General features: G+C 41.4%; 1 protein-coding gene across 5 annotated transcripts in view; it reads left to right on the top strand.

Moving 5' to 3' along the window:
* The window catches only part of CCDC181 (coiled-coil domain containing 181), a 32,750-nt gene that overhangs the window by 12,279 nt on the left and 3,832 nt on the right, over nt 1-16,639 (top strand). For 4 of the 5 annotated variants that reach the window (XM_039527378.1, XM_039527406.1, XM_039527396.1 and 1 more), the window contains 4 exons: nt 9,247-10,191; nt 12,431-12,577; nt 13,192-13,346; nt 13,951-14,395. In XM_039527378.1, coding sequence (XP_039383312.1) covers nt 9,247-10,191; nt 12,431-12,577; nt 13,192-13,346; nt 13,951-14,113 — 1,410 coding nt within the window. In that variant the 3' untranslated portion in view covers nt 14,114-14,395. Of the gene's footprint in view, nt 1-9,246; nt 10,192-12,430; nt 12,578-13,191; nt 13,347-13,950; nt 14,396-16,639 lie in introns of those variants that run through there. The other variant, XM_039527383.1, reaches the window with a different exon arrangement.

The raw sequence follows: 16,639 nt of genomic DNA, 5'->3' as shown, positions 1-16,639 counted from the left end.
GATATAGTTGACAGATGGGCTTCTCCACCCCTATCCCCAGCAGGACAGCACATCTCATTTCCTGCTTCTCAGGGCCAGCCAGAAAGGATAAGGAATGGGGGTGGCAGGGGCTCCTGGGAAGGGATGGTAGAGAGGTCCCTCAAGACCTAAGCTCCTGAGCATGACACAGAAGTTGCTAAAGTAACAGTTACATAACTGGTTTTCAAATATCAGTAATGTGACATTTTTTTCCTTTTTTAATTATTGCACAAACATGGCAAAAATCTATTTTGTTTGTGATAGAGTAACCGGTAATACCAAATATGGTAATTTTACTTTCATCCATGGACCTGAGTTTAATGACTAAGGGTATGTCTATACTACCTCTTCTCTTCCAAAATACAGGGTTTAGAATAAGAACAATGCAAAGTACAGAGTTTGTAGGAGTGAGATTGGACTCCAAGGTAGTCAAAGTTCATTTGCCTTGTGAGAGGTTTCAGACCATGTCCATCGAATAAATCAACTGCAGTCAGCCGTAGGATATTGTAGCTGTCTGCCAGGTCACATTGCATTATGCACCTATGTAACACCACATGACAAACTCCATCTTTGTTGTTTGGATGGGAAGCCCATCTAGATGGACCCCTAGTGCAAGGAACTTGGATTCCACAAGGATCTGGGTTACATCAACATACTTGAACTCAGAGCAGTTTACAATGCATGCAATCAATTTCTGCCAATTATTCCAAATCAGTCCATTTAAATTATGTCAGACAACACAACAGTTTACATAAGCAAACAGGGAGAAGGATATTCTTCCCTGCTGTGAGAAGAAGTAATAAGACTCTGGAATTGGTGCACATGCCATCAGCTCACTCTGTCAGCAGTTCACTTACTGGGTGTACAAAACACTAGCAGATGATCTCAGCAGGCATTTTTTCAGGGATCATGAATTAATGCTTTTTGACTAGGCAATAGAAGCTGTTTTTAGCTGTGGAGGTCAGCCAGTAGTAAATCTGTTTATAATGGACACAAACAAGAAATGTCAGAAGTTCTGTGCAAGGAAAGGACAGAGTCCAGGTTGTCTGATGGATTGCCTTTCAGTTTCAATGGTCGGAAACCCTAATGTACACATTCCTGCCAATTCCTCTTCTTCCAAGGGTACTGAGAACAATCAAAGCAAAAGTTGTTTTGGTGGCTTTGAGATGGCCACGGTTATCTTGGCTTTCAGAGCTGCTTCATTTTTCCATCCGTCCTCTGATTTATCTGCCTCTAACATCTGACCTTTTAACTCTCTAGACAAAGGAACAGTTGGCCATCCTGATCCATCCACCCTTCACCTAACAGTTTGGTATTTAGACAGATGTCTGAGTTAGAGAGATCATATTTGTCTGAAATCCAAGTAATCCTAATCAGTAGTAGGAAATATTCTACAAGAAAATTTTATGATGCACAGTGGAAGAGGTTTGTATCTGACTGATGTCAACTCTTACCCCTTTAATCTAGTATATCAGAGATTTTGGATTACATTTGATAGTTTAAAAACCTGGGATATTTCACTCAGTTCTCTTAGGGTGCACCTAGCAGCCATTAGGGCATTCTATCCATCTATAGACAGTTCTTCTATATTTTTTCACCTTACCACATCTAGATGACTGAATGGGCTAGGGAGAGTATTTCTTCCAGTGTTTAATCCTATGCTTATGTGGGACCTCAACCTAATTTTGTCAATCTTAATGAGACCACTGTTCGCCTGGTTAGCTTCACCTTTCCATGAAGACTGTTTTATGGCAATAATATCAATTAGGAAAGTGGGAGAATTGGGAGCACTCATGTAAGATTCCTTTTATTTTATACAGCTTTTCACCATGATAGAGTATCTCTTAGGTATGAATTTAGGGTGAGGCCTACAATTGTTTTGGAATTTCACATTAATCAAACAATTCACTTACCTGTGTTTTATCCTAAACCAAATGCTAATTGGGAGAGATGAAATTACCCTATCCTAGATGTGTGGAGAGCATTAGCCTTCTATCTTCAGAGTGTAAAACCTTTCCAACATTCCAACTATTCATTTTGTTCACTAAAAAAATGAAAAATTATGCGATTTCCACTCAGATTATCGAAGTGGATATCTGGCTGTATAACCTTGTTATGAATTATCCAAACCACTGGTGCCATCTCATATTAGAGGGCACTTAGCCAGGGGTCAGGCAACAATAGCTTCCATTAGAAATGTTCATATTGTTGACATCTGTAAGGTGGCTACATGGAGTTCTGTACATACTTTTGGAACATGATGTTTTAGTAGAGGCTTCTGCTTCAGACACCTCTTTTTGGTAGATCAGTCCTTCAGGGTCTGTAGTTGTGTAGGGGCTCCAGGCCTCCCCTTCCTTGCTTTACCTGCAGTTTGGGAGTCACCTACAGTGGAATGCACATAGGGACAAGCACTCAAAAAAGAAGTTACTTACCGTACAGTAAATGTCATTCTTTGAGGCGTGTTGTCCCTATGTGTATTCCAGTACTCACCCTTCTTTGTCTGCTTCAGATTACTTTTAAACTATGTGGAGAAGGAATTAGAATGTTAGTTAGTCCTGCACTAACCTATATATCGCTGGTACTGGGCACTAGGATAGACAGGGCACATACATGGGTCAGAAAGACACTGCTAGCAAGATTTGTCTGATCTCGGGGACATGGAACACGTGCATTAACAGTAGAATATACATAGGGACAATGCATCTCAAAGAATTCCAGTTACTGTAAGATAACAATTCTTTTCTGAGCTATAGGAATCCGAAAAGGCTTAGAGAAATCTGCAGAATGGGACATGTCAATAAACTTGGAGTTCAAAAAAAGCATTTGTGTTCAAATCCTCAAATATTTATCCTTACAACTTGGACTTTTCAGACAAAATGGACTATTTTTAACAAATATACATGGGGGTCAAAAATAAGGGCTTGTAATGGAGAGCTGATTGCAACTTTAAAAGCCGAGCCATGAACCTGGCTTAATAGTGCTGATAAATCACATTTTTCTTGATAACTATGAATGCACATACAGTACTTTGTATTCCTTCATATTTAATCCTGTACATTACTGGATTTATCTGTCCAGATCTAAACAGTTTTATCTCTTTCTATTTTTATGCTACATAGTGACAAAAATGAACTTTTTGGACACTACTAACACCTGTATTTTTAATGACTCACTTCTGAGTGCTGTCCTGTTTAAGCATGGTCAAAAAATTGTGCCTTGGGCACATACTTCATATACCAGTTCTGAAGCTGATGACATTAGATTTTTTTAATGAGGGAGCAAAATAAGCATGCCATGAAAACTGAGTTACAACCTTATTATGTCATCATGTACTAAAAGGTCCTCTTCTAATGAATATTTGCAGAGGCTGTGAGAGAAGCAAAGCCCTGATTAGGGGGTGAGGCTTCTCTGATTAGGGGGCCTGTTAAGGCAACAAAGGAGCCAGACAGAGGCGCAGGAGCCAGCAAACAGAACTGAAAACAGTGGAGTCTGAGTGGGAGTTCAGTGGGAGGGGACAAGCCCCTGTTACTTAGGGACTATGAGTGAGTTCTTGTGTTTTTTTGGGTGTGTGCGCGCATGTGCATGTTTTTCAAATTGTGGAGGCTGGTAGGGGAGAGTGTGCTGTGAGAGACTCTGATTAGGGAGCGGGGCTTCCCTGAGAGAGGGCGTATAAAGGCAGCGAATGAGCAAGCCAGCCAGTGGCACAGGCTGGCACACCCAGCTGAAAACAGGGGAGTTTGTAAGGGAAGTTTGTGGAAGTGGGGGTGTGGTGTTTGGGTTTTTTTCTGCTCCTTGACAGAACCTTAGGAGGGAATGCTATGACAAATACAGAGGAAGCAGTGGTAATGACCCAAGGAATGGAAGAAACAATGAAGATGACTGGATGCTATGGGATGTACATTGTTCTAGAGCAGGTACCCAAAAAGAGCTTGCTTTGTATGAAGTGCTTGCTAATAGAGGTGATGGAAGAGAAGATCTGAGGTTTGGAGATGCAGGTGGAAACTATGGTTGAGTTTTGAAGGGGATTCGAGCAGATGATTGAGGGAAGGCTTGAGGCTTAAGGGAAAAGTCAGGAGTCACGGATGCAAGCTGAAGTGGTAGACTGGGTTTGGAAAGTGGTTAGTGGAAGCATGTGACTATGAGAACTAGGCAGAGGAAGAGGCCAGTGAAGGAAAAATAGAGCTCAGGAACAGGTTTGCTGAGTTGGAAAATGAAGAAGGGGCACAGCAGGCAGTAACAAGGTGGGAGGGCAAGGAAGAAAAGATCGGCTAATCCTGTAAGAAAGCCTGAGTTCAGAGCCTCGGGAGGATACAGGAGGACTTGCAGAAGGTTGCAAGGGAGAACAAAAGACAAGAGGACTTGCGGCCGGAAAGAACAGGAGGTGGGCCAGAGATTCACTTCAACACCAGGAAGAGGCAGGTCTATGTGACTGGTGACTCCCTAATAAGAACAACAGACAGGTGTGTTGCCAGAGATGATCTGGAGAACCAGAGGGGTGTGCTGTCTGCTGGGAACAAAGATAGTGGATGTGGACCTGAGGCTGAAGAGGATGCTAGGAGCAGGAAAGAATCCACTGATTTGTCCTTCATGTGGGAACAAATGATATTGCTAGATTCTTGCTGGAATGCATTAAGGGAGACTCTGCTAGGCTGGGGAAGATGCTTAAAGAAATAGAGGGTCAGGTGATCTTCAGTGGGATTCTGACTGTTCCTAGAGGATGAGAATGAAGACGAGACAAGATTATGATAATCAACAGCTGTTTCAGGAAGTGGTGGAAAGCTTTGGGATGTTTGACCATTGGGAGGCATTCACAGACAGAGGGCTGTTCTCATGGGATGGACTCCACCCGAGTAGGGAGAGAAATAGACTCCTGGGATGGAGGTTGGCACAACTGATTGAAAGAGCTTTAAACTTGGAACTTGAGGAAGACGCTTATGTAATCTCCATGCCTGATTCTAATGACTGGGAGGAAAATCAAGAAAGAGAATACATCAGTGGAGAAAGTAACAGCAGTGGGTAGGAGAATGGACATTAAGAGGAAAGATCATTGTTGTTAGTGCTGTGGCATGTTGTTGCTTCTGCAAGTGTTGCTGTTCTTGGAGCTCCAATGTCAGCTGCACTAGCACACAGTGCAGCATATTAATTCAGCAGACCTCAATGTTGTTCATAAGAAAGACCACAGGCTCAGTTTAGTGGCAAAGGCCCGTGGCCAGGCTTATTGTCGACAAAGCATGGTACTAGCACCTCATAGGAGCTACAGGTATACTAATGCACATATGCCAATGACAAGGTACCCCCTCAGTCAATACACCAGGATGCTGTTGCCTTGGTGAGTACAAAGTTGCCCCTTCTATGACTTCTCCTCCTTTTATACATTAATACAAACATGTTACGTATTATACTCCAGACCTTGTTAGTTTCCACCCTTATCCTTGTGCCTGCTAGTTTGACCAAAACATCCTTATCCCATTATCCTGTTCATCACATCCTTATCTTATGAAGGGTCAGTGTGTTCTTGTACTGTATCTTAGGGATGTGTTTATGTAGCTATTTGAGAGATCTGTGGGTTTTTTGTACCATTCTCTCCAGTCAGGAATGTGCTTACTTGGTGTTAGCTGATACCTAGTGTGTTATTTTGCCAAGGCCAGGCCTACTCTGGTTCATAGCCTTTGGCTCACACTGCTAGTTATGTCTACGGCTCCAGCAAGGAGTACAGTAGTGTCAGTGCCAATGAAGTCAACAGTCAGGTAGGCGATACTAGCAGTAGAATGACTGTAACCAATTGGGTGAAGAATCTGGGCAAAGTCAAGCAGAAACAACTAAGGTAACAAAATGGAGGAACTAGAACTACTGGTGAAGGAAGTGAAACCAGATATTATAGGGATAACAAACATGATGGAATAGTAATCATGACTGGAGTCCAGGTATTGAAGGGTATGTGCTGTTCAGGAAAGACAGAAGTAAAGGTGGTGGAGTAGCATTGTATATTAATGATGAGGTAGACTGTAAAGAAATTAGAAGTAATGGAATGGATAAAACAGTCTGTGTCAATATTACTTTCAGGAAGAAAACTATTAGAGGTTCTCCGAGATAGTTCTTGGGGTATGCTATGGACACCCTGGATCTGATTTAGGTATGGATAGAGACCTCTTTAATGTTTTTAATGAAATAAAGACTACCGGCAATTGTATAATTAGGGGAGACTTTAGCTTTCCAGATATAGATTGGAGGACAAGTGCTACTACTAATAGTAGGGCCCAGATTTTTCTGCATGTGATAGCTGACATTTTTCTTCACCAAATAGTTACTGAACCAAGAAGAGGTGAGGCCATTTTAGATTTGGTATTAATGAGTAGTGAGGACCTCATAGAAGATCTGGTTGTAGGAGGCAGCCTTGGTTCAAGTGTTCATGAGCTAATTCAGTTTGAACAAAAATAGATCTGCAACTAGGGTCCTTGATTTCAAATGGGCAAACCTTAAAAAATTAAGGGAAGTAGTTAGGGAAGTGGACTGGACTGAAGAACTCAAGGAACTGAATGTGGAGGACACTTGGAATTACTGAAGTCAAAGTTGCACAAACTATCTGAAGCCTGTATCCCAAGTAAGGGGAAAAAAATTGTAGGGAAGGGTTGCAGACCAATCTGGATGAGCAAACATGGTTAAGAGAAAACAGCCTATAAGCAAGGGGATGGATCAGCAAGGAAAGCTACGTCTTGAAGGTCAGAAAGTGTAGGGAAAAAGTGAAAACTACCAAAAGCCAAGTAGAGTTGTATCTTGCAAAGGCGATTAAAACTAATAGTAAAAGGTTCTATAGCCATATAAATAAAAAGAAAGAAACCAAGAAGTGGGAACGGTAAACACTGAGGATGGGGTGGAGATTAAAGATAACCTAGGCATGGCCCAACATCTAAACAAATACTTTACCCTTATTAAAAACTGAGGCAATGAGAAGCTTAGGGACAATGCAGGGTGGCTAATGGAAATGAGGATATGGAAGTAGAAATGAGGATATGGAAGGTGAAAGTCAAACTCAAACAATCGGGGGGCCATCCAAGAATATTAAAGGAACTGGCATATGAAATTGCAAGGCTTTTAATCAATCTGTAAACTTATGACTGAAGAATTGCTGCTATAGTACCTATTTTTAAGAAAGGAAAAAAGTGACCTAGTAAACTACAGGCCTATTAGTTTGACCTCAGTTGTATGCAAGGTCTTAGAACAAATGTAGAAAGAGAAAGTAAAGGATATAGAGGTAAACAGTAATTGGGATAAAATACAACATGGTTTTACAAAAGGTAGATTGTGCCAGACGAACCTGCTCTCCTTTGAGAAGATAACTGATTTTTTAGACAAAGGAAATGTAGTAGATCTGATCTATCTAGATTTCAGCAAGGCATTTAATACAGTTCCACATGGGAAATTTAGTTAAATTGGAGAAGATGGGGATTAATATGAGAATTGAAAGGTGGATAAGGAACTGGCTAACTACAATGGGGATCTTATTGAAAGGTGAACTGTCAAGCTGGAGGGGGGAGGTTACTAGTGGAGCTCCTCAGGGACTGGTCTTGGGACCTATCTTATTTAACATTTTTATTAATGACTTTGGCACTAAAAGTGGGAGTGTGCTAATAAAATTTGCGGATGACACAAAGTTGGGAGATATTGCCAATATGGAGGTGAACCGGAATATCATGCAAGAAGATCTGTATGACCTTGTAAACTGGAGTAATAAAAATTGGATGAAATTTAATAGTGCAAAGTGCAAAGTCATGCACTTAGGGACTAACAAGAATTATATATATAAAACTATAAAGTGGGGACTTATCAGTTGGAAGCAACAGAGGAGAAAGAGCTGGGTGTATTGGTTGATCACAGGATGATATGATGTGTCTGTGAAAAAAGCTAATGCAATCCTAGGATGCATCAGGCAAGGTATTTCCAGTAGAGATGGGGAAGTGTTAGTACCATTTTACAATGCACTGGTGAGACTGCATCTGGAATACTATGTGCAATTCTGGTCTCCTACATTTAAGAAAGATGACTTCAAACTGGAACAGGTTTAGAGAAGGGCTACTAGAATGATCAGAAGAGTAACCTGCCTTATGGGAGCTTGGCTTGTTTAGCCTAACCAAACAAAGGCTGAGGGGAGAGATGATTGCTGTGTATAAATACATCAGAGGGATAAATATCACAGAGAGAGTTGTTATTTAAGTTAAGCACCAATGTTGATACAAGAACAAATGGATATGAACTGGCCATCAATAAGTTTAGGTTTGAAATTAGACAGATTTCTAACCATCAGAGGAGTGAAGTTCTGGAACAGCCTTCCAAGGGAAGTAGTGAGGGCAACAAACCTAACTTTTATCTAGACTGAACTTGATAAGTTTATGGAGGGGATGGTATGACGAGACTGCCTACAATGTCATGTAACTGATCTGTGACTGCTAGCAACAAATATCTCCAACGGCCGGTGATCGGAAACCACTGGGGGAGGGGTCTGAGTTACTACAGAGAATTATTTCCCAGGTATCTCGCTGTTAGGTCTTGCCCACATGCTCGGGGTCTAATTGATTGCCATATTTGGGGTCAGGAAAATGTTTTCCTCTGGGTCAGGTTGGCAGAGCCTCTGGAGTTTTTCACCTTTCTCTGCAGGATAGGGCACTGGTGACTTGCAGGCTTCAGCTACTGTAAATGGTGGATTCTTTGTAACTTGAAGCCTTTATCATAATGTGAGGACTTCAGTAACTCAGCCAGAGGTTATGGGTCTTTTACAGGAGTTGGTGTAGTCTGCAATGCTCAGGCGGTCAGACTAGATGATCATGATGGTCCCTTCTGGCTTCTGCAGCTGGGAGCCCCCTGGGTGATTTAAAGGCCCTGGGACTCCCAGCCACAGCTGGTGCCCCAGGGCCTTTAAATTTTGAGGCCCGGCCTCTTCCGGTTGAGGCCACGCCTCTTCCGGATTAACCGCCTTTCCACCCCCCCCCCCCGGACTCCGGCCATACCGGTAAGTCCTGTGAGTTACTTTCACCCCTGAAAGGGGCATATTCAGTTGTTTGCCATGGGAGCCTAAACTGTAAATTTCCTGATTTCTGTGGTTTTAAAGTCTCAACATCAATTATATATTATGTATGTATAAACTACATTGTGTTAATTTTTAACTTATTAGAGAGGTTATTTCTTATACAATTTTAAAAGGGGGACTGATGTTCTTTTTAAAATCCTGATTAGAATGAAGAGGATGTTGAAGCAAATACTGACGAAGACAATGAGGAAACAAAAGAATGTGTAGATCAGCTTCCTCAGCCTGATGCAGATCTGAAGGAGAGTCCACCAAATGAAGAAAAATCTGTATCCATACCCAAAGTTAAACCATTGGATCATACATCTGATACTGACAGTGAAAGCTCCATCCAGGAGTCCAAGCTGGAAAACCAGCAGGAACTGGATGAGGAAGATGATGAAGAAATAAAACGTTATATTTTGGAAAAGATCGAAGAAGCCAACAAGCTGCTGGAGAACCAAGAACCTCTGGATGAGAATAGAGAAAGGAAACTAAAATTCAAAGATAAATTGGTAGATTTGGAAGTCCCCCCTCTAGAAGATACGGAAGCTTATAAAAATGATCCTGAAAGTGAAGAGGATGTTTCAAGTAGGCTGTCTCAACTGCATATTTCTAATGAGGCAGGACTTCAAAGCATGTCTTTTTCACTTAATGGTGGGAAGGATGAGGAACACAAGGATGGCAAGATCCTAGTAGAGAGAGATGGGAAATTTGAACTCTTGAGTTTACGTGATATTGAAAGCCATGGCTTTTTGCCCCCGATAAGTGTTTCTTTCACTGACATTGAAGCTCAGCCTATTTCTCCTAAATTTTCCCATTCTATTATTTTTGGCACTCCCAGTCTAACAACGGAAGAGCCTCTAGTGCAGCCAGGGGTAAATGCTTTCTTTCCCATTGGAGAAGAGTTTGTCTGTTTCCCTAAGCCTCCACCTAACCCTAAGTATCGCCCAAACTCAGCCATCAACCTTGCAAGAAGTGTGGGAATAGGAAGAACTCCCCGCAGGGTGCAGTCTGCAAATGTTCCTTTGAGAAGCTCCACCTACGGTCTTTCACCCAAACAAAAAGAAATGCAAAAACAGATGCAACAAAGGAAAGAGAAACTAAGGAAAGAGGTGAGAGTACAAAGGAAATAACTAGAACATAGTGACCACCAGACCTTCTGTGTTTCTCAAACTTACTGGGAAATATTGCTTCTCAAAAGCCATTCAGTCGATCATTTCTTTCATTGCCCCAATGGTATAATAATACTTTGCACTTATAAACCAAATCCACAAAAAAACCCTCTTTTATTTAAAAGCAACAAAGAATCCTGTGGCACCTTATAGACTAACAGACGTTTTGCAGCATGAGCTTTCATGGGTGAATACCCACTTCTTCGGATGCAAGACTTGCATCCGAAGAAGTGGGTATTCACCCCGAAAGCTCATGCTGCAAAACGTCTGTTAGTCTATAAGGTGCCACAGGATTCTTTGTTGCTTTTACAGATCCAGACTAACACGGCTACCCCTCTGATACTCTTTTATTTAAAAACTAGTTAAGGCAACACTCATGCATGGAAAGCAAGGAAACCTCCATTTTAATATATCCATAAACATGCCTACCCCCATCACATTCACCATTTTCACTGACAGACTCTTCCTTTCTGCTCATAAGTCCCATACACCTCCAACATGTACAATAACAGAGTACACACACATGCCCCACACACCATCACATTACAATCCAAAACCTTAACTCTGACCTCTGTGATGTTGTTAGAATCTGTATGCTGAATAAGTATGTGCTATATGGTTTTCCCATGGGGAAGTGTTTGGGAGTTAAAGGTTTGCATTGAAGTGTGATTGTAAGGAATGTGTGTGTAGTGGTTGATGTATATGTTGGCAGTATATGGAACTGATTTAAAGAGCGGCAGAGTATTTTGGTGAATGCGGTGTGTGGAGATGAAAGTATGTTAAAGAAGGCTACTGTAACTGGACATTTCCTTGTTTTAAAGGTTTGTGTGGGTGAGTGTTACCCTCAAGCAACCTCAAAAGTTTCCTTTGTGGGAATTACCTGGGTTTTTATGTAAGGGTTAAATGGAAAACAACTCAGGTACTCAACTCTCAACACCATTATGTAGGACAGCAATTTCAAACAAGACATAGGGCTTGACTACACTTGAAATGTTTCAGTGATACCGCCTACACTGACAGGAGGGCTTCTCCTATTGTCATAATTAATCCACCTCCCCGAGAAGCGGGAGCTAATTCTCCCGTTGACCTAGTGTTGTCTACATTGGGGGTTAGGTCGGTTTAACTGCATCTTTTGGGGGTGTGGATTTTTCACACCCCTGAGAGACGTAGTTCTACTGATCGAATTTCATCATGTAGAGAGGCCTTAGACCTATTTTAGAAGGCCAGATCTGTGCCTTTATTTTATAATCATATACTAAAGAGAAGAAACTGTACTACGATTCCTCTTAGCCCTCAGGAAAATAGTAGGAAAAGTAAGTTTCTGAAAGATTAAGTGTGTAGCAGAGACCTCAAAAATGTGTAATAATTGTCAGTTTTTGAAGACAATTGCTAAAATATTTCAGGGAAAAAGATACTTGGACTTCAAAGGAGGTGCATGTTGGTATTTTGAATTTGATGGGTGCATGGCTTTTGTGCAAAGAGGAACAAAATTTCATGAGACAAAATTTCTGAATAGTGTAGTTTATTGGAATGCTTGGCAATGACCAAAATATCCTCAAATGTTTAAAGACCTCTCAAAGATTATTTTCTACTTTTTAAAAAAAGCAATCCACCATGTTAGCTTCAGAGAAGTGTTAAGCTATCAGTGCCTCCATAATTAAATGACATTCTCCTCAACCCCAATGCATGGTCACACTCCAGAAACCTCTGTTATAGGCCAATGCCTGCAGTCACACATACTTTTGATTTTTAGTGTCTGTCTAGGCAGGAGAAATCTTGTAACGAGTTTTGAAACAGGTCAGTGAAACTCATTTTAAACCACTTAGAACCATGGGGTAGATCTGGTTTAAAGTGTCCTGACCCATTTCTACTGAACCTCCAGTGATTTGAGACAAAGCATGGAAGGCTTCTGGAAATTGAAGTTGTAATAATAATGGTTAGAATGAAAGCCTCCAAATATAACCTTAATCATAGAGGTGGTCAAGCCTAGTTTTCTCCTCAAGATAGTATTGACTTGATGTGTCTGTTGATTATTCCCAGTTCTCTCGGTACGTTTTAGGGCAAGGCGGATGTGTTATTCAGACTATTTGTATTGCTTGCTCTGATGCTGAAGCCCTTTGCATGTGTCAGACTAATACCTTTCTTGTAAGATATTACTTAATCCTCAATTTCACACAAGGAAGCAGCACAGAAAAAACAACAGGAAGAAGAAAAGAAGAGAGAGAATGACATGGTCTTTAGAGCTTGGTTGCAGAAGAAAAAAGAACAAGTGCAGGAAGAGAAGCGAATTCAGCGTGCAAAGGAACTAGAAGGCTCACATAGTAGAGTAAGTTAAGACCTCTCCATCCCATACATGTTAAGGGTGCTCTAGGTATTCAGAAAAATTGAAATTTACATCCATTTTGCTCAGCATTATAAAAATGAACATAGCAAGGAATATTCCATGTTTGCCACACTGTTTTCTCTTAAAAGTGCTACAGCTGCTCACATATCAGAATTTTCCAGTTTTAACAGGATGAACTTGCACAGTGCAACAAGCTATGCTCATGTGACCTTTATGGTCCTAGGATCACTTATGAGAAATGGTTACTATATTGCATTTTAATATGATGATGATTTAGTGTTGCCTTATGGTGAACCACAACTAGGAACTAATGTTTGTGAAGTGTCTCCACTAGCATTTATTTACACTTGTGTTATCAAGCGATTTACACATTACAATGCAGGCAAAAACTCTAGTCTTAGGACCAGGACTTTGTCTCAAGTTCTAAAATGGGGGCAATAATACTTAGTAACGTTGTGAGGCTAAAATCAGCATTATTTATAAAGTATGTTTCATAAACTGGGATGGAAAGTTCTGGAGAAGTTCAAAGTAGTACTGTTATATTAATTTCAAAGACAAACAGCATATTTAATTACATGTGTGTGTGCTTTATATAGCAGGAGAACAGAGATCCAGAGGAAGCTTTCAGGTTATGGCTTAAAAAAAAGCACCAAGATCAAATGAAAGAAAAACAAATGGAAATCCTTAGACGCCAGGAAGAGTGCCTGTACTTCCTTCCAAGAACAGAAGAACGTGACAGAGCCTTTAAACAGTAGGTCTATGGCTCTTATTTCCTACGGAGCAAGGAAATCTGAATGTTGTATCTTTCAGCAGTCTGAAGATGGATCCACAGATGCCCAGGGCCAGCCCTGACTAGAGTCTGGTGAACTCACTTTCAGTTCCTCTGACCCGCCTCCCAACCTTATTGTACTCATCCAACTGAAGCTTTCAGCTAATGCCCTCCCCCGCCCCCTCTCAACATCACCAACTCCTGCTGGTTCCCAGCCTGCTGATCAAGGTGCAACTCCAGAGTAGGAAGTTGTATTGGGAACATAGGTTGTAGATCAGTAAGGGTTTCTGGAAAAGGGACTGCATTTGCTTCAGGCAAAGGTCCCAGTCTCCCTTCTCACTGCTGACGCTCTCGTAGATCTGTCCCACTAGTTTCCCCCATGTGCTTGGACCCTAAAAAACAATTAATTCCCAGATGTAGCCTCTTTGCTAAGTGATGAAGTGGCTTTAGTTAACTAGTTAGATTGAGTCCCTGTGAAGAGAACAGTTGCCTGCTTTGAGTAAGCCAGAAGTGATGGCCAGTGATTAAAGAAAGAGCTTCTGACCACTCACTATCAGTGCTTCCAAACTTGTTTGTTTCTCCACAGATGGCTAAAAAGAAAGAGAGAGGAAAAGCGAGCAGAGGAACTGGCTGCCAAAGAGCGATCCCGGCAACTTAGGCTAGAAGCCAGAAGAGCAAAACAAATCCAGAATATCCTCTGCACCATTTCTGAACCGAAATCCTTCCGCTTCACGGACCATTACAGCTGAAGGTTTGATGTGTCTTGAATATTAGTGTCAGCTGCCATACCTTATATGGCTTGAGCTGCAGCTCTTTACAGACGCTGCCCTTTTGTGGTATTTGAAAATCTTTAAATAATGGTTTAAAAAATTTCTCTTAACTGACAATGTGTTTATTACTTACCTTTTATTTATTTATTTATTTATTTAGAATTTGAAATGACAAACCTGATTCTGTTGTGTGTATGACTCAGTGGTGCTCTCGGTCCCACTGAGCCAAAGTGAGAATAAATATCCATATAGCTGTGGCAAGTTTGCTTTGCTTCAGTTGTGTTTGGCATGTTCATGCAGGGGGCAGTGTAATCTATATTTATCTTTGAAGAGACCACAGTGGACAAAGTGACATTATCTCACAGAAGATTCACTCTATTTCATTCTTCCATTTCTGGGCTGATTAACACCTCACTCATATAGCACAGATTACATTCTGAACTACCTTCCTAATTAACCCTTCCAAATTGTACTTACTGACAGGAAGTAAAAGATGAGTTCTTTCCTTGCCACCCATCCTGGTAAGGGCAGGGGAGAACATTCTGTGTCAGGGCTCGTTAGTTCAACAGTTTTGCAAGGGTGCTTTAATTTGTTCCATGGCTGGTCATGCAAGAGGTTCAAATCAGTGTTCTTTCCCTTCTACCTTTAGAATCTATTAATCTAATTGTTGAAGCAGACCAAGCTGGAACAACTTTGGCTCTAATTTCTGTGTCCCTGTCTTGATAATCTAAGTCATGCTGTTTATTCCACCACAGATGTAGGAATGGCTGTATTTGTTTGTTTTTAAAGTGAAAAATGGTTCATATTTACACTAACAGTTTCAACTGATTTTCATTCTAGTTCCCTGCCCACACCTTTAGTGAGCACATAAGCATGCATGCTAACAAGTGATATTGGCTTTACAGTTCTTCAGCTTGGTCTACACTACGCTATTTAATAATTTAACCTACTATTAACTGGCTGGCTCTAAACATGGTGTGTATCCATACCCAATATAGTTAACTCTTACTAACAGTGTTTCAAGCCTTGCATACATGGAACATGGGTCTTTCTGCAACTAAGTCATAGCTGTCCTGTTGCGTAGAGGGGTTCCTCTATACACATTAACTGTGCCTTTGTAACCTGTTTTGCTGGTCTGCCTTCCTTTCAGCTACCTAGAGTGCAGTTGGGTGCTCTCAGTAAGGCATTATGGGATAATCATGTAGATTTCCAAAAAATGCACTGCTGCAAGTGTGGCTAGGAAGTATAGTAGGTTTGAGACAGATGTGTTGGGAAAAGACCTGTTTAGTAGATACAGCTCACCTGTGTGTTAACTAATTATATATTTTTTTAAAAAGTTATTGTTAAAACCTTTAGGTGTGTCTACCATAGTACAGGAAAAGTTCCTAAAGCACCACTTAGTTTGCTACACTAGCTAAGACTAAATGGGAGTTGATTATTCCATTGGAAAAAATTAGGCTTATTCTTTTCCTGCTTAAAATGCGAGGCTTCAAAGTATAACTGACTTTTGCAGCTTTAAAATTGTTTAAGTGGTAGGGGAAGAGTTTAACAATCGTGAAAAATGCCATAGTGACAGAACTAGAACTTGTTCTACTTTCACAAAGGTAATTCACGCTCCCTGTCCACCTTCCCTTCCTTCTCAGTCTTAGTGACAGACTTGGACCTGAGGAGCTAGTGGAAGGAACAGAGGCAGTCTGCATACCATGCTTCCTTTTTATTGGGGGGAGAGGGGTGAGAGGGAAGGAGGAGAACAGGGCACAAGAGCATTCCAATGGGCACTGCTAGTAGAAGGTTCTGCTGTTCCAAGCTGCAACACTGGCACATCAAACGCATGACTGGGCAGAGGTCATCTTGAACTCTGGTTACAGGTGACCAACCTTTATTTATTCTCCCCACTGTGATACGCTGACAAATCCATCAATTTAATATCTGTTTGAGTGTTTTCCCAGCCTGCAAGGGGTGGAGAGAGGAATCTCTGTCCCTATGAGGTACACCAGGGCACAATAACTAATGCCCATCAGTTAGCCTAAGAAATAAAAGATTGAACTCCACACGAGTGAAAAGAAAACTATGTCCACACTACTGAGGTAAGTTGACCTACTCTATGCAACTCCAGCTATATGAATAATGTAGCTGGAGTCGACGTACCTTAGATCGAGTTACCGTGTGGTCTACACTGCAGGGGGCCAGTGGGAGAAAATGTCCTGTTGACTTACCTTACTCTTCTCGGCAGGGGTAGAGTACAGGGGTTGACTGCAAAGTGATCTGTAGTCAATTTGGTGGGTCTTTACTAGACCTGCTAAATCAGGGGTTCTCAAACTGGGGATCGGGACCCCTCGCTGGGTCATGAGGTGTCAGCCTCCACCTCAACCCCTGCTTGCCTCCAGCATTTATAATGGTGTTAAATATATTTAAATGTGTTGGTTTTATTGGGGGGCGGTGTGTGTGGCAGCACTCAGAGGCTTGCTATGTGAAAGGGGTCACCAGTAAAAAAGTGTGAGACCC

The sequence above is a fragment of the Mauremys reevesii genome, linkage group 1 (genome assembly GCF_016161935.1).
Source record: "Mauremys reevesii isolate NIE-2019 linkage group 1, ASM1616193v1, whole genome shotgun sequence".
In the NCBI taxonomy this organism is placed as follows: domain Eukaryota; kingdom Metazoa; phylum Chordata; order Testudines; family Geoemydidae; genus Mauremys; species Mauremys reevesii.
The sequence above is the reverse complement of the archived record's forward strand: the minus strand, read 5'-3'. Positions and strand labels throughout refer to the sequence as shown.